Genomic DNA, 20,520 nt, shown 5'->3' on the forward strand with positions numbered 1-20,520 from the left:
CTAATCAAGCAATTAACAAGCATTTATTAGGCATTTTTTACATGTCAAGTATTGTGCTAAGCACTGGGGATACAAAGAAAGGCAAAAACATGGACCCTGACTTCAGGGAGGTCCTATTCTAATGGGAGAGATAATGCATAAATAGATATATACAGAGTATATGAGAGGTAACTCAGGAGGGGAAGGCACTAGTAGCTGGGAGGACTAAGAAAGGACTGCCATGGTTCTCTAGATATTCCTGTTTACAAGTGCTAGATGATGTTATACAGATTGCATTGTCTTAGACATTGAAGAGGCTCCTAAATGAATTCCATCATCCCTAAAAGAATGTGACTCAGCTATCTACACAGGAAAAGCCAAGTGGATGAAGACTTTTCCCTTCTTTAGACCATGACATGACATTGGATCCACAACCCATAAATTGGGTCCAACCATACATTTACCTTGGATAGATGCTGAAGACAGTGAACTGAAGCCAGTACTGAATAGGAGGAAGAGAGCAAAGTGGATATCATTTGGGGAAATGACATAGCACTTTCAGCAATCCCAGTTTCCTCCCTGAAAAAAGAATTCCATCTTTTCAACACAAATATTTCTGCATTCATACTATATGGATGTAAAACTCTGAGAAATCAAAGTTGCAGATCACCCTAAAGACAATGGTGAGACACATGGTGAGTGTAGATAGACTATAGCATAATAGTCACCAATGATGATTTGGTCACACCAAGTTGCATAAAAAACATCATTGTGGAGATAAATGACCAAAAAAGGAAGTAGGTAGATTGTGAAGGGAGAGTGAGGGTTAACAACTAGATCCCTAGGGTCTTCATTGGACCAACCATAATTTCCAGGATTCACTATTTTTGGAAAAGTAATTAGATTCAGCAGTCAGCATTCTTCTGGCACCTCTCCTGTTCTCCATGATTCCTTAAAGATTACCAAGAGTAATACAGTGATTAAAACTGAAGGTTATTTCTGAACCCCAGAATCTAATTTGTTTGTTTGGAAGATACATTTTGTTACTGTCTCATCACCTATCTTGAACTTCAGTCTACCATTTCTATCATGAAGATTCTTCTCCTTAATACAAAGATTGAAGTAAAATGAGATTAGAGGAATTCAGCTTTCTCTGTTACCATTACATCATTCATCTGCCTCAAGCAAGAGACCTCAAAATGCCCTTTTTTATTATCATTATTTTTCCCCCACAAATCTTGTCTTGTTCAAAGGCATTCACCTTCATGTTGCTGTTCTGTGTCTTCTTTTTATATTCATCCTTGCTTTTGTGTCCTTCCTTCCCTCATTTGTCTTCATCCTTTTAACATCTGAGCTCATTGGAAGAGGCCCTGTGCAATCTCATTGATCTTTTGAGATGTTGCTCCTCTTTCCTTCCTCACCAGCATCTTCTCCAACTGTGTTACCAGAATTTCATGTTTGGAGAAGCTTCCATTCTTTTCTGAAACATCTTCCCATTTATAGCCATTATCCATGGAGGTCATATTTATCATTATGTGAACTTTTTGAAATCTGCTTTCCAAAAGTTTAAGGAACACAACCAACCATGTCAAGTGCTCCTTTTTTTTCTATCATGAATTCTAAGATGACATGGTCACTTTCTCCAGTGATTCTTTTTCTATCTATTTTACCAACCAGTTTGTTTTTTTCCATCAGAATTGAATACAAGATAGTATATGTGATTAGAGTCAGAACTCAACCACTATGTGATTCAGTTTCCCCATCCACAAATTTCCACAATAAACAATCCAATTTGTTGAAGTTAATTGATAATAAACCTGATTCTCCCAATGCAAAAGCTATGTCTAACCATAAGTGAAAGACATTGGGAAGCTGCACTACTAGAAATTAGTGGGAACCTAAAGGAAAGGAGAAAGTGGGTAAGGGAAAAAAACCAACTCAGGCAGTAGGAGGAAGCTTCTTCCTTTTACTTCATTATAGGTGTTTCAAGGAAATTTGGAAGAAATCTAGTGTACACAGAATAGTAAAGGAAAATCATAAAATGAACTGGGGGTTAATAGGTTGGGCATTTGGGGGATATTAATAAATGTAAGTAGGAAGAGCAGAGATTTTACAAGCTAAATCGACTTTCTTTAGTCCTACAGAATTTGAATAACTGTTTGTTAAGACTGATCTGACATATCCACCTGTACTTGTTCCAGGGTGTTTTCCGCCATTGTATTTGGGGCCATGGCCTTAGGGCATGCTAGTTCATTTGCTCCAGACTATGCTAAAGCCAAGTTGTCAGCAGCCCACTTATTTATGTTGTTCAAAAGAGAGCCTCTCATAGACAGCTACAGTGAAGCAGGACTGAAGCCTGTAAGTTCTTGAATGCTTAACCACTGCTTATGTTTTGTTTTGTCTTGTTTTGTTTTCTAGAAGTTGACTTACTGTTTGGAGACACAGTGATACTCTCTGATAGTTTTAACCAGAAAGTCATAGGACCATAGGATTTAGAACTGGAAGGAACCTTAGAGATTATTTAGGAGAATTCCATCCTTCTACAGATGAGGAAACTGAGGCAAAGAAAGAAAGTCTTGTCCAAGGTCACACAGGTAGTAAAACTGATATTCAAACCCAGGTCTTCTAACACTGAATTCATTGCTCTTTCCACTATGCCTTGTCACTTGCTATAATTTTTATCATAATTAAAAATGATAATACATTTGCCGGAGGTTGTTATACATTTAGTTCACCTTACCCTAGACATTTCATGTTTGGTTTGTATTCCTAGTAAGTTCATAACCAACAAAGCTGCAATATGCAAATTAGTCCCCAAAGAAGCAAAAACATGTTTTCTTCATTATCAAGGTAGTAGGGCAACCAGAGAGCCAAGCGAAGAGTTACCAAAATATTGTCCAAGGTTTATGGGATGTGCCTGCTCCCTGGCTGAAAGCCCCCTATCTAAAGCAAAGGACAGGCACATCTGGGAAGCGAATTATTTCCATTAAAACTGCTCATCATTATTATGAACAAATGAGTCAATAGTCACTCATGTAAGTTACCTACACATAGTTATTAGTAGCTGCCAACATGTTTGGTCTTCTGGGGAGAGATTTATAGTGTAGGAAGACATAGTTGAGGAACATTATTTAAAAGTTGAAACACATTCAGAGAAGAATCACCAGGATGGTAAGTGGACTGTTAAACTATGCCTTACGAGGATGGTTTGGAAGAAAGGGATGTGTGGCCCAGAGAAGGAAAGACTTAGGGAGGGGGAACATGAGTTCTATCTCAAGTATTTGAAGGTCTCTTATGTGGGATAAGGTTTATTTTGATTGACCTTAGAGAGAAGAAGGAACAAACAAAGAAAACACTTTTGGTTCCACATAAAGAAAAAGTTCCTAACCATTAAAATGGTCCCAAAGTGGAATGAGTTATCACCACAGTACTGAGATAGTAAGGGTAGACAACTACTACTTTTCAAAAAGTTACAGAAAGGATTTCTACAGGGTCAAGGTTGAATGATACAGTGTCTGAGGTTCCTTCCAACTCAAGATTCTGTGATCCTGACTCAAGCACCACCTGAGAGGAAGTTGAGGAAGACTTGTTTACCAGATGCTTTGGGGACAATTCTTGACTCCTCTCCAACCACCCAGGCTCTGTGGAATCACTTCAAGGAAGGTCTGGAAGCCTGAAGATAAAGCCAGAAGCAGCTGCTAAATCCCAAAGCCTTTGAATAAGAGAGAGACTAGACGATTACTGACATGGTCTCACCTCAGTACCAGGATAAGACTTGTAGAATCACAGAATCTCATCATTGGGAAGGACCTCAGAGGCCATTGAGTCCAATCCGTCCTCTCTACCACCTCCTCAACAAGTGATCCCCAGCCTTCATTAAAAGTTCTTGGCTAAGGGGGAGCCCACTGCCACCTGAGGCAACCTATTCTCCTTTTGGATAGCTCTGATTATTAGCCTACAATTTCCACCCATTACTCCTACTTCTAGAGCCAAAGTATGTGACAATCTTACAATCTTCCATATGACAATCTTTTAGAAACTTGAACATGGCTCCTAAGTCATCCCTTTTGTAACTATCCCCCTTGAAAGTCATTGCTTCTCCAGGTTAAACTTACCCCATTCCCTTAACTGATTCTTATATAGCATAATTTGTTCTTCCTTGGTGACCTTTCTCTGGACATTCTACAGCTTATCAATGTTCTTGATAAAATGTAGTGCTCAGAACTGAATAGGATACTTGAGATGTGATTGGCATTAGGCTGAGAACAATAGTGTTCTTGCCTCCCTCCTTCTGGATACTATGCTTCTCTTAATGTAGCTTAAAGTTTTTGGACTGGCATATCACACCATTGTCACTGAACTTATAATCTACTAAAAAAAACTGCATCTTTTCCAGATGAATGAACTTCAGCGTAACCATATTTTCTCCATATTATACATATATAACTTCTTTTTAAAATGCATCCATTAAAATTACATCCATCTCTACTAAATTTCATCTTCTTAGATTGCTCCTAATTATTCTAACCTCTTGAGATCTTTTTGAATCATGACTATCAATGAGTGCATTAGCTACTCCTTCAAGTTTTGTATCTCTGGGAAATACGATAAGCATGGTATCTATACATTTAGTCAAGGCACTAATAAAAATGTTAAAGAGCACAGAGCCAAGGGCAGATCCTTGGGACACATCAATAGAGACTTCCTTTCAACTTGGCATTGAACCATTAGTGACAATTCTTTGTGTCTGGGTATTCAACCAGTTGGAAATTCATCTAATTGTACTATTTTCTAAACCCAGATCTCTTCATTTTGTCCAAAAGAACAAGAAAGAAAAATAGACTTTGTCAAATGTCTTACAAAATTTAGGTAAATGATAGTTACAAATTCCTCTTATCTGCCAGACTAATAACCTTGTCAAAAAAAGATATAATGATAGTCTGTCATGACATATCCAGGATGGAAGCATGCTGGCCCTTTGTGATCACCACTACCTTTTACAAATGCTCATTAACAATTCCCTGAATAACGCTAGGCAGTGAAGTCAATGAGCTTATTGGGCTGTAGTCTGCTGACTTCAGTCTCTCTTTTTTTTTTTTTGAAATTATGGATATTTATTCTGCTCCATAGTAATAGGATCATAGGATTTAAATGTGGAACGGAACTTAGAAATCATGCAGCCCACCCCCTCATTTAAAGATGTGGCACCTTTCCCATATTCCAGATCTTTCCAAGATCATGGATAACGGCTCACACAACTGCCAACTCTTTCAGTATCTTGAGATGTAGTTCCTCTTGGCCTGTTAACATGAATTCGTCAAAGGCAGATAGGTGCTTCCTTTCTGTCTCCCTGCTTATGTTGAGTTTCAGCTCCCTATCAGCTCTTTGTTGTTCTGTTCTTTCCAGGTCAGAGATTATTCTCCTTGGAAGAGAAAATAGAAGCACATGAGAGTATGAGTAGTTCTGCCTTTTGTTCGTTGTCCATTATTATCACCCCTTCCACCTTGAGCAACAATCTTTTTCCTTCTTTGATCCCCTTCTTTTTTTTAATGTAACCAAAAGAAAAGGAAGAAAGAAAGAAAAAGTAATTCACCCTTTTTTGTTGCCTTTAGCATTCTTTGCCCTGCTGATACTGTTCCTGCAGAATCATGCCATACTTTTGTATTCATTGTTCAATACCTTCCCCTGGTTCTATATTCTATACATGTTATTTTTAAAATTTAAGTTTATTTATGAGTTCCTTGTACATGCACGTTGGCTTTTTTACACAACTGTCCATTTTCTTCCATAATCGGTGACTATGAAATACTACAACTGGTTAACAAACTCTGTTTTTGAACAGGTTTTTTTGTTTTTTGCATGGCATGGTGCAAAGTTGTTGATTTGGAATTGAAAGACCTTGATGCAAATCCCAGCTCTGCCACTTACCTACATGACCTTGGACAAGAGGTCTTAACCTCTCTTGGCTTCAGTTTCCCCATTCTACCACACCTATGAGTAAGGGGGTTGGATCTTTGTAGTCTTTGAATTATAAAAATCCTGGGAACTTAAAACTGTTCAAAATGGACAAAAAAATAATTTTCATAGAACGACCTATGGCATATGAGTTTTAATGTAGTTTGAGGTATACTTTTTCTAAATTTTGTATATCAATGTTCCTACATAAGGATTTTATATGATACCAGGAATACATTATATATGAGATTTATATCTGGACCCAATAGCTTCCTGTCAAGTTTCCTGGATTCAACATTCCTTATTCAAATAATAATCAGTCCATTATTAATTTCATTTTGATTTTAGGCTAAGTCTGAAGGGAATGTGTCATTTAATGAAGTTGTGTTCAACTATCCCACCCGGCCAAATGTCCCCGTGCTTCAAGGCCTGACCCTGGAGGTGAAGAAGGGTCAGACCCTGGCTCTTGTGGGCAGCAGTGGTTGTGGGAAGAGTACCGTGGTGCAGCTCCTCGAGAGGTTCTATGATCCCCTGGCTGGAAAGGTGGTAAGTGAACTATTTTCAGTGTAATCATTTAGGGTTAACACAAGTTGCCTAGAGAGGTTTTTGACCATCTTAATAAAGTTGAGTTGAACATGCCTAAATGTCCACAAGGGCAAAAACCATGTAGATGAAGACTACTTATCGTCCAGACAATGGCATACGGTTGGATGGACAACCTATAGAGTTGGCTCCTTAGCACATTTATTTTTGACAGACACTGAAGACGGGCAGTAAAAAGGACTGAATAGATAGGAAGAAGAGAATGAGATGGATTGCCTTTGGGAAATTAGGCAGTGCTTTTATTTACTGCAAGCTTCTCACTGAAACAAGGCCCTTTATCAGCATCAGTATTTGTTCAGGAATGTGGCTCTAAGTTATAGAATATCATAACCACCAAAGAAATAAAATTGCATATCACCCAAAAAGTGATGAAGAAGGCATATGATTGATATGAGAAGTCTGCAACAAAGGTTGGCACAGGAGAAGTGGTATAAAAAGCATCACCAGACAGGAACTGGTCATATCACAAGGAGAAGGAGTAACTGATGGATAGCCAAATGGTAGCCACAGAATATAAAAAAAAAAATTGCTATCGAGGAAGCTTAACCAAGATCAAGGACCTCTAACTCTCATAGGATGATAGATTTAGATCTGAAAGAGATCTTAGAAAAGATCTAGTTCAACTCCAACATTTTATAGATGAAGAGACCTGAGGCCCAAAAAGGTTAAGTAATTTGACTAGCTAGAGTCAGAATTTAAACTCGAGTTCAGTGACTGCAAGTTTGGTGCTCTTTCCATGGTGCTGTCCTGGATCTACAACCATTCTACTTCCAAGTCCGAATCTTCATCTTCTCATTTGTGCCTTCAATCTCTACCCTTCTCCAGTTCACCCATATCAGCCAATCCAGTCTTACCAAAAATTCTGCTTTCTTACATCACTCGTTCCTAGAAGTGACACAGGTCATGGTTGCCATGGCCAAAGAATTCATCCCTTTATAGCCAACAAACTGGTGATAAACTTGTTATACTTCACTAAGTTAGTCCTGTAATAGCATGATTAGTCTTTCACCAGAAGACTCTGCAAGCCGCAACAGCTTGGTATGGTCTAGGGGAGGCTTCACTCTATTAGCATCATTTTCAAGAGCACAGGATCACCCCTACAACAGGATGAAAAGTTAGAGTAGGAACTTGTGGAAGGAATTTGTTGTAGCAGCCCTTTTAATCTTCTGCTAATAGAATTTTAGTCTGAATTAGAGAATTACAAGGTTTCCACTTGTGACTCTACACACACACACACCTTCCCAGAGTCTTACCCTTTGGCCTGCTTTACCATGTGATATCTAACCCTTGTTTTCTTATTGGCGAAGTAAGAGAGAAGTTAGGGGAAAGGACATAGACATTCAGTAAAGAATAAAGTAGCTATAAGCAGGAAGTACAGTTCATGTTGTCGAGCTCAATTCTTCTGATGTATAGAGGAGGAGGAGAAAAACTAGACTATGTTATGGGAAGAGAGAACTGGGTAGGAAATTGACTGCTGTGGGAAGTTACTATACCTGTAGGGCAACCTGAAGGCATTGAGTCCCTGGGAGAAGGATAAGGGTGCAGAGTGATGGGAGTACTTTGCCTTTTTGTAGACACTTGGGCAGTAGCCAAAATCTAATGTTCTTAGGGAAAATCTTGTATAAGGGAAAATTAGGGCAAAATTCTGATATTTTCTGATGAAACTCTGCGAGAGGTCTTTACCAAAGAGTATGATTATTGAAGAGTCCCCAGCATTGTAGCTGTTAACAGGCCTCCTCCCACATGCATTTCTTTTTATTACATATGCATGTTCCAGGAGTCTCATGAGATTGGGAACTTTCAACTGTAGCAATAATGTGTCTTGCTAGATGTCCCTAGCAACTGATTCACATGCAATTCTTTCCCTAAAAGAAGGGGGTGCTTATTGAGCACACAATTAAAACACATATTGATTACTTTGAGGATATTTAAGAAAAGTTCTATTAATGCTTTTTATTTTTTATACCACTATCACTTCCCAATACCCCTCTCCATGACTCCCATTTTAACAAAGAAAGACAGGTAACACCAGCCACAAAAACAGTGACCACAGTCTATACTTAAAATCCCCAGTGTCCTTAGTGAAAGGAAGAGAGCATGTTTCATCATCAGTCCTTTGGAATCAAGATTGGTCTTTGCATTTGATTTGATTCTGAATATCTTTTCTTTTGTTTTGTTTTCATTTACATTATTGTAGTCATTGTGTGAATCATTTTTTTTGGTTTTCTTTTTTGAATTCTGCATCAGTTCTTATGTCTTCCCATGTTTCTGTGAATTCATCATGTCTGTTGTTTCTTATGCCACAATAATATGGCATAACATTCACATGCCACAGTTTGTTCACCATTTTCCACTGGATGGGCACCCCCCCAACTTGTTTTCAGATTTTTGCTACTAAAAGAGTTCTTCTATGAATATCATAGTATATATAGGGTCTTTTTTTCTGTCATTGACCTTCTGGGATCATTGAGTCTTGGAGACATTTTAGGTTAAAAAAAAGATTGTTGTTTACAAATAGTAGGGAAGTTAGCTTAATCAAACAGTTAACTACTTTGACTAGTAGAACTTAGTGCTAATAAATCCTGATAGTGTTTTACATTTTATATTCCTGCAGAGATGCATAAACAAGGAAGTTTGTATTTCATTTTAGAGGTAATAAGAAAGCACTAGAGTTTGTTGACTAGATGGATGACATGATCAGGTTTGTTCATTAGGAAAATCACTTTGGCAGATGTGTGGAAAATGGATTGGAAATGGGGAGAGACTTGTGGTAAGGAGCAAACAGGAGGCAACAGTCTAGGGCAAGATGTGAGAAGGACCTGAACTAGGAAAATGGCTGTGAATGGAAAAGTGGGGACATGTGAGAGATGTTATGGAGATACAAACAACATGATCTGGCAGTTTATTGGATATGTGAATTTAATCTTACAGATTAAAAAAAAGAAATATACAGAAGATGGAAGCAAGGGTAGGTATTGGAAGATGGGCATAAAGATGTGACATGGCCCTTTAAAAATGTGAGGAATACTAAAGTTCAAAATGAGCTGCTAGTTGGTGAGGGAAGCTAGGGACAACAAAAAGAGCATTTTAATTATATTGGAGGAAAAGGGGGATCAAAAGAGGGATAGGACTTTTGCTTGGGGTGGATGAGATAAAGATAATTAACAAAAGAGAGAAGGCAGAACTACTCAAATCTCATTTGGTTTTCTTGGTAAGGGAGAGTAACCAATAGCCTGGAAAAGGTAGAACAAAAATGATCAGCAGGGAGTTGATACACAAGATAAGTATGAAGGCAGTAAGACAGCAGAATGCTCAAGATTCCAAGAAGCAGCAGTGAGGAGGGAAGAGTGTTCCAGGCATGGGGACCAGCCTGTGCTAAGGAACAGAGATGATGGGATGCCCGCCAGATTTACTGGAATGTCAAGTGGAGAAGGGGCAGAGTTAATGTGAAATCATTCTCAAAAGATAGGCTGGAGCCAATTTGGGAAGGACTTTGAATTCCAAAGCTTCTTGAATAAAGGAGTGACATTTTAGACCTGTGTTTTAGGAATATCAATATGGTAGCTGGCTTAGAGAGGGGGAAAAACTGGATGCTAAGAGAACAAGAGGTTATTATAATCATCTGGACAAGATGTTATGCAGCCTTTTTTTAATCTTATACAAAGGCTTCAAAGCCTTTTTAGACTGAAATTTTAGCCTGAGAAGTTTCTGGGTGGCTTCCTACTACAAGGGAGAGGTTTCTACCTCACCCAGTGCCTTCAGCTTGTTTGCATACCCCTTGGCTAGTGACAGTAAATTGAGTGCCATGAATCATGTGCCCATGTCCTGACTTGGCCTCTTGCTGTCTTAGTGTGGGTGTGATCTGCTCATGTGCTCACAGATAAGCTATGTACTAGATATGTGCCTTACCCAAGTAAGACATTATGTCGTTTTTGTTTGTGTCTCATGAAAAAAAAAATCCTTTGCTCCACTCCCACCTCTAGTTTTTTCATGTATCAGGAACAAAAAGATTACCTTAAAAACAAACAGAAAAATAAAAAAGGAGTATTGCAGAGGCCAAATCAACAAATAGCCTAACAAAATGGTGTAAGGGAAGACATGCCAGACCAAGAATCAGGATTGCTGGGAATTGTATCTGGCTCTGCTATTGGATAATTATGCAACCTTGGGCCAATCGGTTCATTCCTTTGGGCCTCAGTTTCCTAACCTTAAAAATGAGCTCTTATATTAAAGGAAATATATGAAAATCATACATAGCCAACTTTCGCTTAGCTGTGCTCATTGAAAGACACAGCCACATGGATAATATAAATATTAAACAGAGATAGCATGATGAGGTGAGGGAAACAGGGCTTTAATAACAGAGGAGTAGTTCTAGTCCTGGCTTGGTGGGTGCGGGGGATAGAACTCTGGAGTTAGAGTCAGAAAGGCTGGCTTCCAATCGCAGCTTTGCTGCTTATGACTTAGGTCACCTTGGACATGTTACTTAATGTCTCTGGACCAGTTTCCAAATCTGTTAAATGAAGGGGTTAGACTAGATGCCTTCCAAGATCCCTTCTAGATGTAAAGCTCTGATAAACATGTGTGACTCTGAGCTAGTCACTTAGCACCTTGAGTCTCAGTCTCTCTCATCTATAAAGTTACAGTCTCTGAATTCTTTTCCAGCACTAAATCTCTGATCTCAGCCTTTGTGACATTCAGCCAGTCTCTTCATTTCCACGAGTTTCTGTTTCTTCATCTGTTAAATAAGGGAATTGGAGTGGATTACTTCTATGGGCCCTTAGAGCTCTCAGACCTATAAGACCATCATCCTTTGTCCTGAACACCTTGCTAGGGACCCAGACAAGTGATACAGAGGGAGAAGGGTTGCCAGTAATAACAGCAATCTATCTCCAAATAAAAAAGCTTATTTTGAATTATGCCCAATTGTTCTTTCAGTCTGTGGGTTCTTGTTTACAGCTTCTGGATGGTCAAGAACTCAAGAAGCTTAATGTCCAGTGGCTCCGGGCTCAGCTTGGCATTGTGTCCCAGGAGCCCATCCTGTTCGACTGCAGCATTGCAGAGAACATCGCCTATGGAAACAACAGCCGGGTGGTGTCACGGGAAGAGATTGTGAATGCAGCCAAAGCCGCCAACATCCATCCTTTCATTGAAACACTACCTGAGGTAAGTGAACTGACAGTTACTTGTGCAGAGTTAAAATTGACTTGTAAATGGTATTTCCAAGTGTTCTTCTGAAGTAACTAATAACCAATTCTTATTCTTATTAGGAGACTATTTCTCTTATAGAGATAGGAGGCAAGATTGAACTGTATGTGTAATCTTGCCGTTACTGCTGTCTCTGTGGCAGTAAAGCAAAAAAAAAGAAAAAGAATCCAATCCATTACAACTCAACCAGCATTTATTAAACACCTCTTATTACATGCCAGGCATTGTGCTGGGAACTGAGGATGCAAAAACAGAACTGAAACATTTCTTGACCTCAAGGAGGTTACAGTCTACTGGGAGGATACAATATGTAGACATATTGAGTAAATACAAGATATTCTGATAGGGGACAAAGAACTGTGGCCTGGGTGGAAAGGTTTCAAGTAGATGGTGGCACCTGAGCTAAGCCCTGAAGGAAGCTAAGGAGTCTAACAGGCAGAGATGAGGAGTGAGAGAACTGCAGATGTGGGGCCTGTGTTGAGGCACAAACCTGCCATAGCTCACATATTTCTTACCCTTTAACATTTACAAAGCCCTTTCTACAATCATCTGGTTGGTAGTACATGTGTAACAGAAGCTAGAGAACTAACTGGCATCCTGGAATTTATAGTTCAGAGGGACAATCATTCCCTTTCAGTCTTTTTTTTAACTTTTCAATTTGTTATTTATTTTTAACATTTTTTTTTTAAATTTTGAGTTCCAAATTCTTTCCCTCTCTCCCATTCACTTTCCCATTCACTGAGAAGACAAACAATATGACAGCAATTATACACGTGAAATCATGCAAAACATATTTCTACATTAGGCATATTTTTTAAAAAAGCAAGGAAAATAAAGAAAGTAGAAAATTATACTTCAATTTGTACCCAGAATTCATTAATTCTCTCCTAGGAGGTGGACAGCATTTTCCATCATGGGGTCCTTTGGAACTGTCTTGGAATTCTATTGATCAAAGTAGCCAAGTCTTTCACAGGTGATCATCATTCCAACCCCTTTCAGGTTTGAAAACAATTTGGAACTAAAATGATCTTTGAGCTAGAAGGCAGCCTTGAGTTACCCTCAGGAATTCTTAATGGACTGTGGCACAAAATAACAACTCAAAGGAAAATTGCCAAAGAGGGGATGAACTGCAGCAGAAAAAGAAGACACTGAGGTGGGTGGGGCATTGGGCCCTGCCATCCTCTAGAAACAGAGGATTCACACTGAGGCAATCATTTTTACTCCCCTTTTCAAGCACTAAGGGAAATTCCAAAACAGAAAGGTCTACTGTTTTCAGTTTCTCTTCCCCATACCTGTCTAGTACTAGACACTAATATATTCAGCTTGGTTCTTTTACCTAAATGTTTCTTACATCCTGATTCTGCCTCAAACATAGAGGCCAGGGCTTAGGTAGAGATGTATAAAACTTCAGGGTGGGACAGAGAGCCAAACTTCTGTCTGAGCATTAGGTATTTTCCTAATTGGAGGCTCTGAGTTATTGGAATTATGTTAGTAACTTTCCTTCTGCTATGAACTCTGTAAGACAGCAGAAGGGGCCATCTAGCTTTGAGGGTCATTCTACTGCATCTAGGCTGAAAGTCAGCTAGCTTTTGTGACAGGGTGGGGTTAATTAAATCTCCAGACTCCAGTGTGAGAGAGCAAAGAAGAAGTAGGGGAAACCAGTGAGGTGAAATTCAGTTATCCTTTCCAGAAGGGAGGGGGGAACAGAAAGAACTGAGTGCCTTCCATTGAGTACTTTCCCCAGCAATCCTCATCAGGCTCCTTTCTGTGGTGCAGGGAGCAGGCAGAGTACATCACAGTCTGACTCTTCAGTTTTGAGATGTTTCCAAGGTCTAACCAAGGGCCACCCAGCCTCTCCTTTCCCAGATGCAGCTTAACCTCCACTGAGTTTCTCCTTTTCATTTCCAGTTCAGCTGCTGGAGCCCTGAGTGGGGCCAGGGATAGCATGGTCTCACATCTGCTGCTGATGCTTAACTCTTACAGTCTCCTATCCATCTTCTCAGTCTCCCTCTCATAGGCTATGTGTATCCATCCCATTAAGAACTCCCAGGCATGAAACAAGTCCACCTTCTGGCTCAAAGATGATGAGAGCCTCACATTAGTGAGAGGGCTGAATCCCTCTGAACCACAAATCCCAGCATGCTGTTCAGTCCTCTAACCCTACTTACGTAAGCATTATTTTCCTCTTTTTAAAGAGGAGCTATCTGAAGCTAAGAGCCGTTAAATAACTTGCCCGGATACCAGTTAGTGCTAAAGCCCAACTCTTGTTAAGCTTTCTTAACTTCCAGTCCAGGTCCTTTCTCACAAAATGCTCTCAATAGATAAGACACATTGGTCTAACATAAACTCTGAAGTGGTTGGGGGGGAAGGGGTGATGAGTGGTACTTATTTGCTCTACACTCAGAAAATAGAAACCTAAGCATGTTATAGCTTCACAGGAAGGAGCCACTGGAGGACAAAATGAAGATGCATAAGAGAGGTGGGGGGGGTGATTTGTGCAGCAAGGTCACAGAAAAAAAAATCGGGAGGTAATGGGAACAATGGTACAAAAGTCAGGGTTAGCTCCGGCAAGAAGGATGCCTGCTGTAGACTCTGAGGCTACAGGAAAACAGAAGGGTGCCAACCCAGATTAAGAGTGGGGGGAGGGGATAAGGGAGTTTGGCATCTGATGGTTCCCATATCTTCAGTAAAGCTGAGCATGAGAAAGAAGGAGGTAAAGATGAGTCTTGAGGTGAAGGTAAAAGGTTTGTAATAGCCATAGTGGGTGATACGATAGAGAATCTCTAAATGATGGTTTCAAGGATTGCCATGTAGCACTGACAGCCCAGTTGCTATCAGTGAGCATAAATTTGTAGTGGACTCACTGAGCAAGTTTCTGTATTTTCTTCAACATGGGTCAACAGTTTAAGGGTAAGAATAAACAGAAGGACTTAACTAGTGTTGAAGATCAGCAAGTCAGAATTGGTAAACAGCGAAGGGGAAAAGACTCAAGGGTAGAGAAGCAGGCATTATTTAAGGAGCCAAGCACTGGGTCAATACTGGAGAACAACAGTGAGGATTAAATAGGGTTGTTAGCTAGGAGAACAGGGAATAATCAAGTCACCAGTGTTTACAGTGAGGTGAGGAACAAGGAGAGGTAGAGTGGAAGGTCAAAGAGGAATCTCAGAGTTGGTATCTCTTGTGCCTTTGTGTGACTTGTTCCCATGTCTTGAAGCAGACTACCCCCAAGTTTCTGTTGAGTCTTCTGCTTCTTTCAAGGCCCAACTCAGGTGCTGAATCTATTACTATGATATTTAATAGAGATACATTTAAATTCTTATGCTTGGGATCAAAAAACAAACTTTACAAAGTATAAAATAATGGGTGCATGGCTAGACAAAACTTGGTCTGAGAAGGTTTTGGTGAATGGAATGCTCAAGATGAGTGAGCAGTGGAATGGGGCAGTAAGTTAAGACTTACTGACCAGGACTAGATAGAGGGATGATGTGTCTATTATATTCTACCCTGGTTAGACTACATCAAGAGCATGGCATTCCACTCTGGATATTACGGTTTAGGAAGGATATGGAAAAGCTACGGAGCATCCAGAAAAAGGCAACCAGGATGAGGAAGGACCTTGGGCCCATGTCATATGAAAATAGTTTCAAGGAACTGGCAGTTCTTTTATCCTGGAAAAGACAAAACTTATGGGGAACCATCAGAGCTGCCTTCAAGTATCTGAAGGGTTGTAGTATGGAAGTATTAGTCCTGAGCCTGGCCCCAGAGAGTGGAACAGATGTTGCAGCAAGGCAGATTTAGGTTTGATGTAAAGAAGAACTTCGTCTTAGAATTATCCCAAAGTAGAATGGGCTGCCCTGGGAGGTAGGAGGCTCCCTCTCACTATGGATCCAGAGGCAGAATGATCACCTCATCAGGTGTGGGCTGGGCTAGATAGCTTCTGAAGCCCCTTTTAGTCCTTCGATTTTATAATTCCATGTGCTTCCTCTTCCTTGAAGGTTTTCCATCCCCATTTCCCCAAGTGAAAGTGATTTCTCCCTCCTCATAAAGCACTCGTACATGTCTTTCCTCCATGTTAGACTGAGAGCTCTTTGAAAGCAGGTTATATACCATAATTAATTTTGTATTCTGAGGGCACCATATGGTGCTCATAGGGCAAGCACTTAATAAATGTTCCTGCTAAATAATACATAATAAATACAAACAGCATTAAATTTATCATTACTGTGACCCTGCCAAGAATTAGAAAATTAGAAGAATGTGTTACCCCAAATCTTGCTGGAGACCAAAATTAAGAGTTTTAAAAACATTAATCTTTTAATCTAAACTAAGCATTGTGGTTTAATTTTGAAAATGAATTGCTGGATTGGTAAAAAAAAAAAAATCCACACAAACCAAAACCACCACTATCCCCAAAGGACATTTACCTGAATATCTGTAATACTTTTTCTTCTAAAATCTTTTTTTTCTTTGAAGAATTGTTTCACTAGAGCTAAAGTTTACTGTGATACATTAAACGGTATTTTGCTGAGTTACATTTCAGCTCCTATCCTCTGTAGTGACCTGTTCAAAATGTTCTTTCAGAAATATGAAACCAAGGTGGGAGACAAAGGGACTCAGCTCTCGGGGGGTCAGAAACAGCGCATCGCTATTGCCCGAGCCCTCATCAGAAACCCTCAGATCCTGCTGTTGGATGAAGCCACATCAGCGCTGGATACGGAAAGTGAGAAGGTATGGGCTACAATATTCTTAATCTGTAAAGCAAAAGTTATCTCTGTGACCAAAATGGAAGAAAACAATGAGAAGGAAGAGAACCAATTCTGGTCTCCTAAAAATACCTCATACTTTGTTTACCGACAGATGGTTCAGGAGGCCCTGGACAAGGCCAGAGAAGGTCGTACCTGTATTGTGATCGCTCACCGCCTCTCCACCATCCAGAATGCTGACCTTATTGTGGTATTCCAGAATGGCAAGGTCAAAGAACAAGGAACACACCAACAGCTGCTGGCTCTGAAAGGCATCTACTTTTCACTGGTCAACGTTCAGACTGGGACACAGAACTTATGAACTCTTGTCATTTTTCACTTCTTAGAAATAAACATATGTACTATTTCACTATTTTTTGTCTTGTGATGGAAATTCTAATAATAAGTGGTCAACAATTATAGGTATCTTGCTCCGGATAAACTCTAATAGTGCTAGTAAATCATATTTTATTTTTCTGAAATTGATAGTAGGGATCTGATTTAAAGAAATAAATATCTGAAACTCAAGGAAGTTGGGGAAATTGAGGCTGGTGAATCACATCCAATGATGAAATGTGACATTGCAGCCCAGGCTTTATTACCTAGTCGACTATAAACACTCAGATAAGAAAATCAAAAGATCATAGGATTTAGAGTGGGAAAGGAACTTGGAAATCATATAATTCAAACCTGTCCCTTCCTCCCAGCCCTAACTACGGCCATTTCAAAGATGAAGAAACCGAAGCCTTAAAAGGTTAATTGACTTGACCAAGGTCACATAGGTAGTATGTGATCCCAGGTCCTCCTACTCCAAGTCTTGTACAAGTTCAGGTAGGTACAATTGTAAAATTAGGAGAAATTGCCAGTAATGGGGAAAATTCTTATTGTATTGGGAGAATAGTATGACGAAGTGATAGTAGTGTCCACTTTGCTGTGGTAATCAGATTAGGATTTCCTGTGGCCCTTGCCTCTCTTGACCTTTCCCCGACTTAATATGATTGCCTCCCCCATCACTGCCGCCTATTTCTGACATAGGGGACTTGATTTGAATCCAAGTCTTCCAAAGGGGCAAAGGCTTCTTTGGATGTCACTGACAGCTGACTAACACCTGGCAGACAGAGTCAGGATCCAAAAAGATTAACAGGTGAGATGTATGGGCCAAATGTAATAGGAATGAAAGCAAAGTGGGCAAACAGACACTTGGCAAAGATGACACTCATGGATCTGTGACCTCATTGATGTGGGAGTCTCCACCAACAATAGACTGCAATCCATCCATGCCTGCCCATCCGGTATGACTCATGTTCATATTGTTGCAAAAGTACGTCACAGAGGGTCAATCCAACAGGCTCCATGGAGACCTTTGCTTGCTCTCTCTCATCACATCAAGGTTACTCAGACTGGCCAGCTTGGAAAGTGATCCTCCAGCCTCTGCCCGAAGACTTCACTGCCTATGAAGTACCACATCCCACTTTTGGACACCTTTAATTATTTGGAAGTTTGTTGTTTTTTTTTTTATGTGGAACTAAAATCTGCTTTTCTGAAATCTCCTGGCAAAGTGTAAAGGAAAAACAGATTCCTAGGTGGAGAGGGTCACTCACAGAACAGAAAGCATGAAACTACTGGTATACTACAATACCCAGTTTTCCATAGATCAATGGATTATAAATTTAGAACTGGAAGGGACCACTAAGGTCATCTAGTCTAACTCCTTCATTTTCTAAATGAAAAAGGCCACACAGGCAGTAAGTGGCAGTCAGAATTTGAACCCAGGTCCACTGACTCAAAATCTTCATTTTTTCCATGATGTCATCCTACAGTTGACCAATATTTTAGTCTCTTCTTGCTTAAAGTTTTTCAGTCTATCACAAATTAGATTTATTCATGCATTTATTTCCATTTTAAAATCCATCAACAGGCATTAGATAGAGGCTTTGTGCCAAGCGATGTCCTAGGAACTGCCAAAACCAAAACAGAAATAGTCCCTGCCCTCCAGAATCTTACACTCTATCTGGGGAAACAACGTACGTCTGTGAAGTCTATGGAAAAATGAAATTGGTGCTTCATTGGAATATCATGATCTACTAACCAATAAGTATTTATTAACTACCTACTATGTGCCAGGCACTGGACTAGGTGATGAAAGTCAGTGCTCTCAAGGAGCTTTCCTTCTACCTGGGAAGAAAACATGTGCATCTTTATAGTCTATGGAAAACTGAAATTGGGACCAAACCTAACATTGTTTTTGTGCTTATTCACAGATTCACAGATCTAAAGCTGGCAGGGACTTCAGAGGCCACCAAGACCAACCTCTTCATTTTACATATGAGAAAACTGAGGTCCAGGGAGTTTACTAAGGTCAACAAGTAGTAAGGCTCAGGAACAAGATTTGAACCCAGGTCTTCTGAATCCAAAAGCCTGTGTGTTCTCTACTATACTCCACAGCTAGCCCTCTACCACACTGCTTTCACCCCCAATGATGGATACTTAATAATAGTAAACACGAATTATTTATATTGGTTTCAAATTCATATAATTAATGTGTATCGTGTTACTTGCTCTGTTCCTTCAAAAAAGGATTCAAAATGGATGAACAGAAAATCCATGGAATGCTAAGGTTGCCACCTGGCAAATCCTTCTAAATATCTCACTGGACCTTCTCTTCTAGAGGCTCAGAATTCAGTTACTGAGTTCTGCTGAAACCTTCTTCCTCCATCTGTAGGTGAATCCAGATATTTCCCAAGGCATAGATTCAGACTGAACAAGGTAGAGGTTGCTCTGGCCAAGACATCAGGAGAGTGCTTTAGTGACTCGAGCTGGCCTGTGAATCAGAAAGGAGATGAAGGATTCCAAATTGCTTCCACTAAGGGGACCTTAACAGCTGAGCTGGAAGCTAAAATTCCTTAAGGCTGCAGCAGATGGTGGGGTTCCAAATTTCCCAATTGTCTAGTTTGTTTTCTTTCTTTTTTCCTTATAAATTGCTGTGGCAACTGGACCCAGAGGTCAGCAGAAAGGGAACACCCCTATGGCGTTCTCCACTTGTTGCCACAAAGCATCCTGACCTAAGCAGGTAGGTAAAGAATTCCCTGCCTTAGACCCTAAGGGCAGGGCCAACAACAACAAAAAACCACCATGCTGTGTGTGTGGCTGAGAGCAGATATCAAAGGGAACCACCAAGGTAGGGTGCCAAGCAAAAGAAAGTCCATATTTCCTAGGAAGATTATAAGATTTCAAGTTTGGAGGGTACCTTCCTACTCTGGGAAGAAAAAGAAGAAAGGGAAGAGGAAGAAGTGAAGGAGAAGAAATGGGAAAGATGTAATTTAAACATTCTTTATTCCACCATTTCTGGAAAATTTCACCTAGTGCTAATGGTCAAGGATGATATTGGTTTTTTCCTTGTAATGGCTCATATAATACTTTTGTTTCTCTAAAGTGTCCAACCTTGGTTTACAAATGAGGAAAGAGAGATAACTTGGCCAGTTGCATAAGCAGTAAGTAGGAGAACAGGGATCCAAAGCCAGGTCCTCTGATCCCAAATTCAATGTTCTTCAGTTACAGTATGCTGTCCTAGTAAACAAACAAACAGAAAACAACTTTCTGGTGGGCTGTGTCTCCAGCTCCTGCTAGATATTTCTTACGTATTTGAGCCTAGGTCCTCCGACCAGACAAATCTAAGGATGACAGGCTTATTATATAATTGGCATGTAACATAAAGCTAGGAAGGATAACATGTTTGATGCCAGTTAAGGTACAAAAAGAGTGAGAAGCTAGAACACTGGGCCAAATTTAGTAAGATGAAATTGACCAAGGATAAATGTAAAATTTTGTATCCAGGTTAAAAAAAATCAGCTTCACATGTGTAGGACAGGGATGGCATGTCTAGATAAAAGCTCAACTGACAAAGATGGAACATGGGATTAGCGGACTGCAAAGTCAATGGGTCAACAGTATGATATGACAAGCCCGAAAATCTAAACATTTTTAATCTTAGGCTTCATTGAGGGGAAGTGACCAGAATGAAGGAGAGAATAGT

At 39.9% G+C, this 20,520-nt stretch overlaps 1 protein-coding gene across 1 annotated transcript in view; it reads left to right on the forward strand.

The window, feature by feature from the left end:
- Positions 1 to 16,860, forward strand: part of LOC118850266 (phosphatidylcholine translocator ABCB4-like) — a 124,237-nt gene extending 107,377 nt beyond the window's left edge. Inside the window, exons 24-28 of the mRNA XM_036759530.1 lie at positions 2,181 to 2,337; positions 6,283 to 6,480; positions 11,497 to 11,703; positions 16,327 to 16,473; positions 16,603 to 16,860. Coding sequence (XP_036615425.1) covers positions 2,181 to 2,337; positions 6,283 to 6,480; positions 11,497 to 11,703; positions 16,327 to 16,473; positions 16,603 to 16,809 — 916 coding nt within the window. The 3' untranslated portion in view covers positions 16,810 to 16,860. The remainder of the gene's footprint in view (positions 1 to 2,180; positions 2,338 to 6,282; positions 6,481 to 11,496; positions 11,704 to 16,326; positions 16,474 to 16,602) is intronic.
- The last annotated feature ends 3,660 nt before the right edge of the window (positions 16,861 to 20,520 follow it).

Source organism: Trichosurus vulpecula, chromosome 5, assembly GCF_011100635.1.
Source record: "Trichosurus vulpecula isolate mTriVul1 chromosome 5, mTriVul1.pri, whole genome shotgun sequence".
Taxonomy (NCBI): domain Eukaryota; kingdom Metazoa; phylum Chordata; class Mammalia; order Diprotodontia; family Phalangeridae; genus Trichosurus; species Trichosurus vulpecula.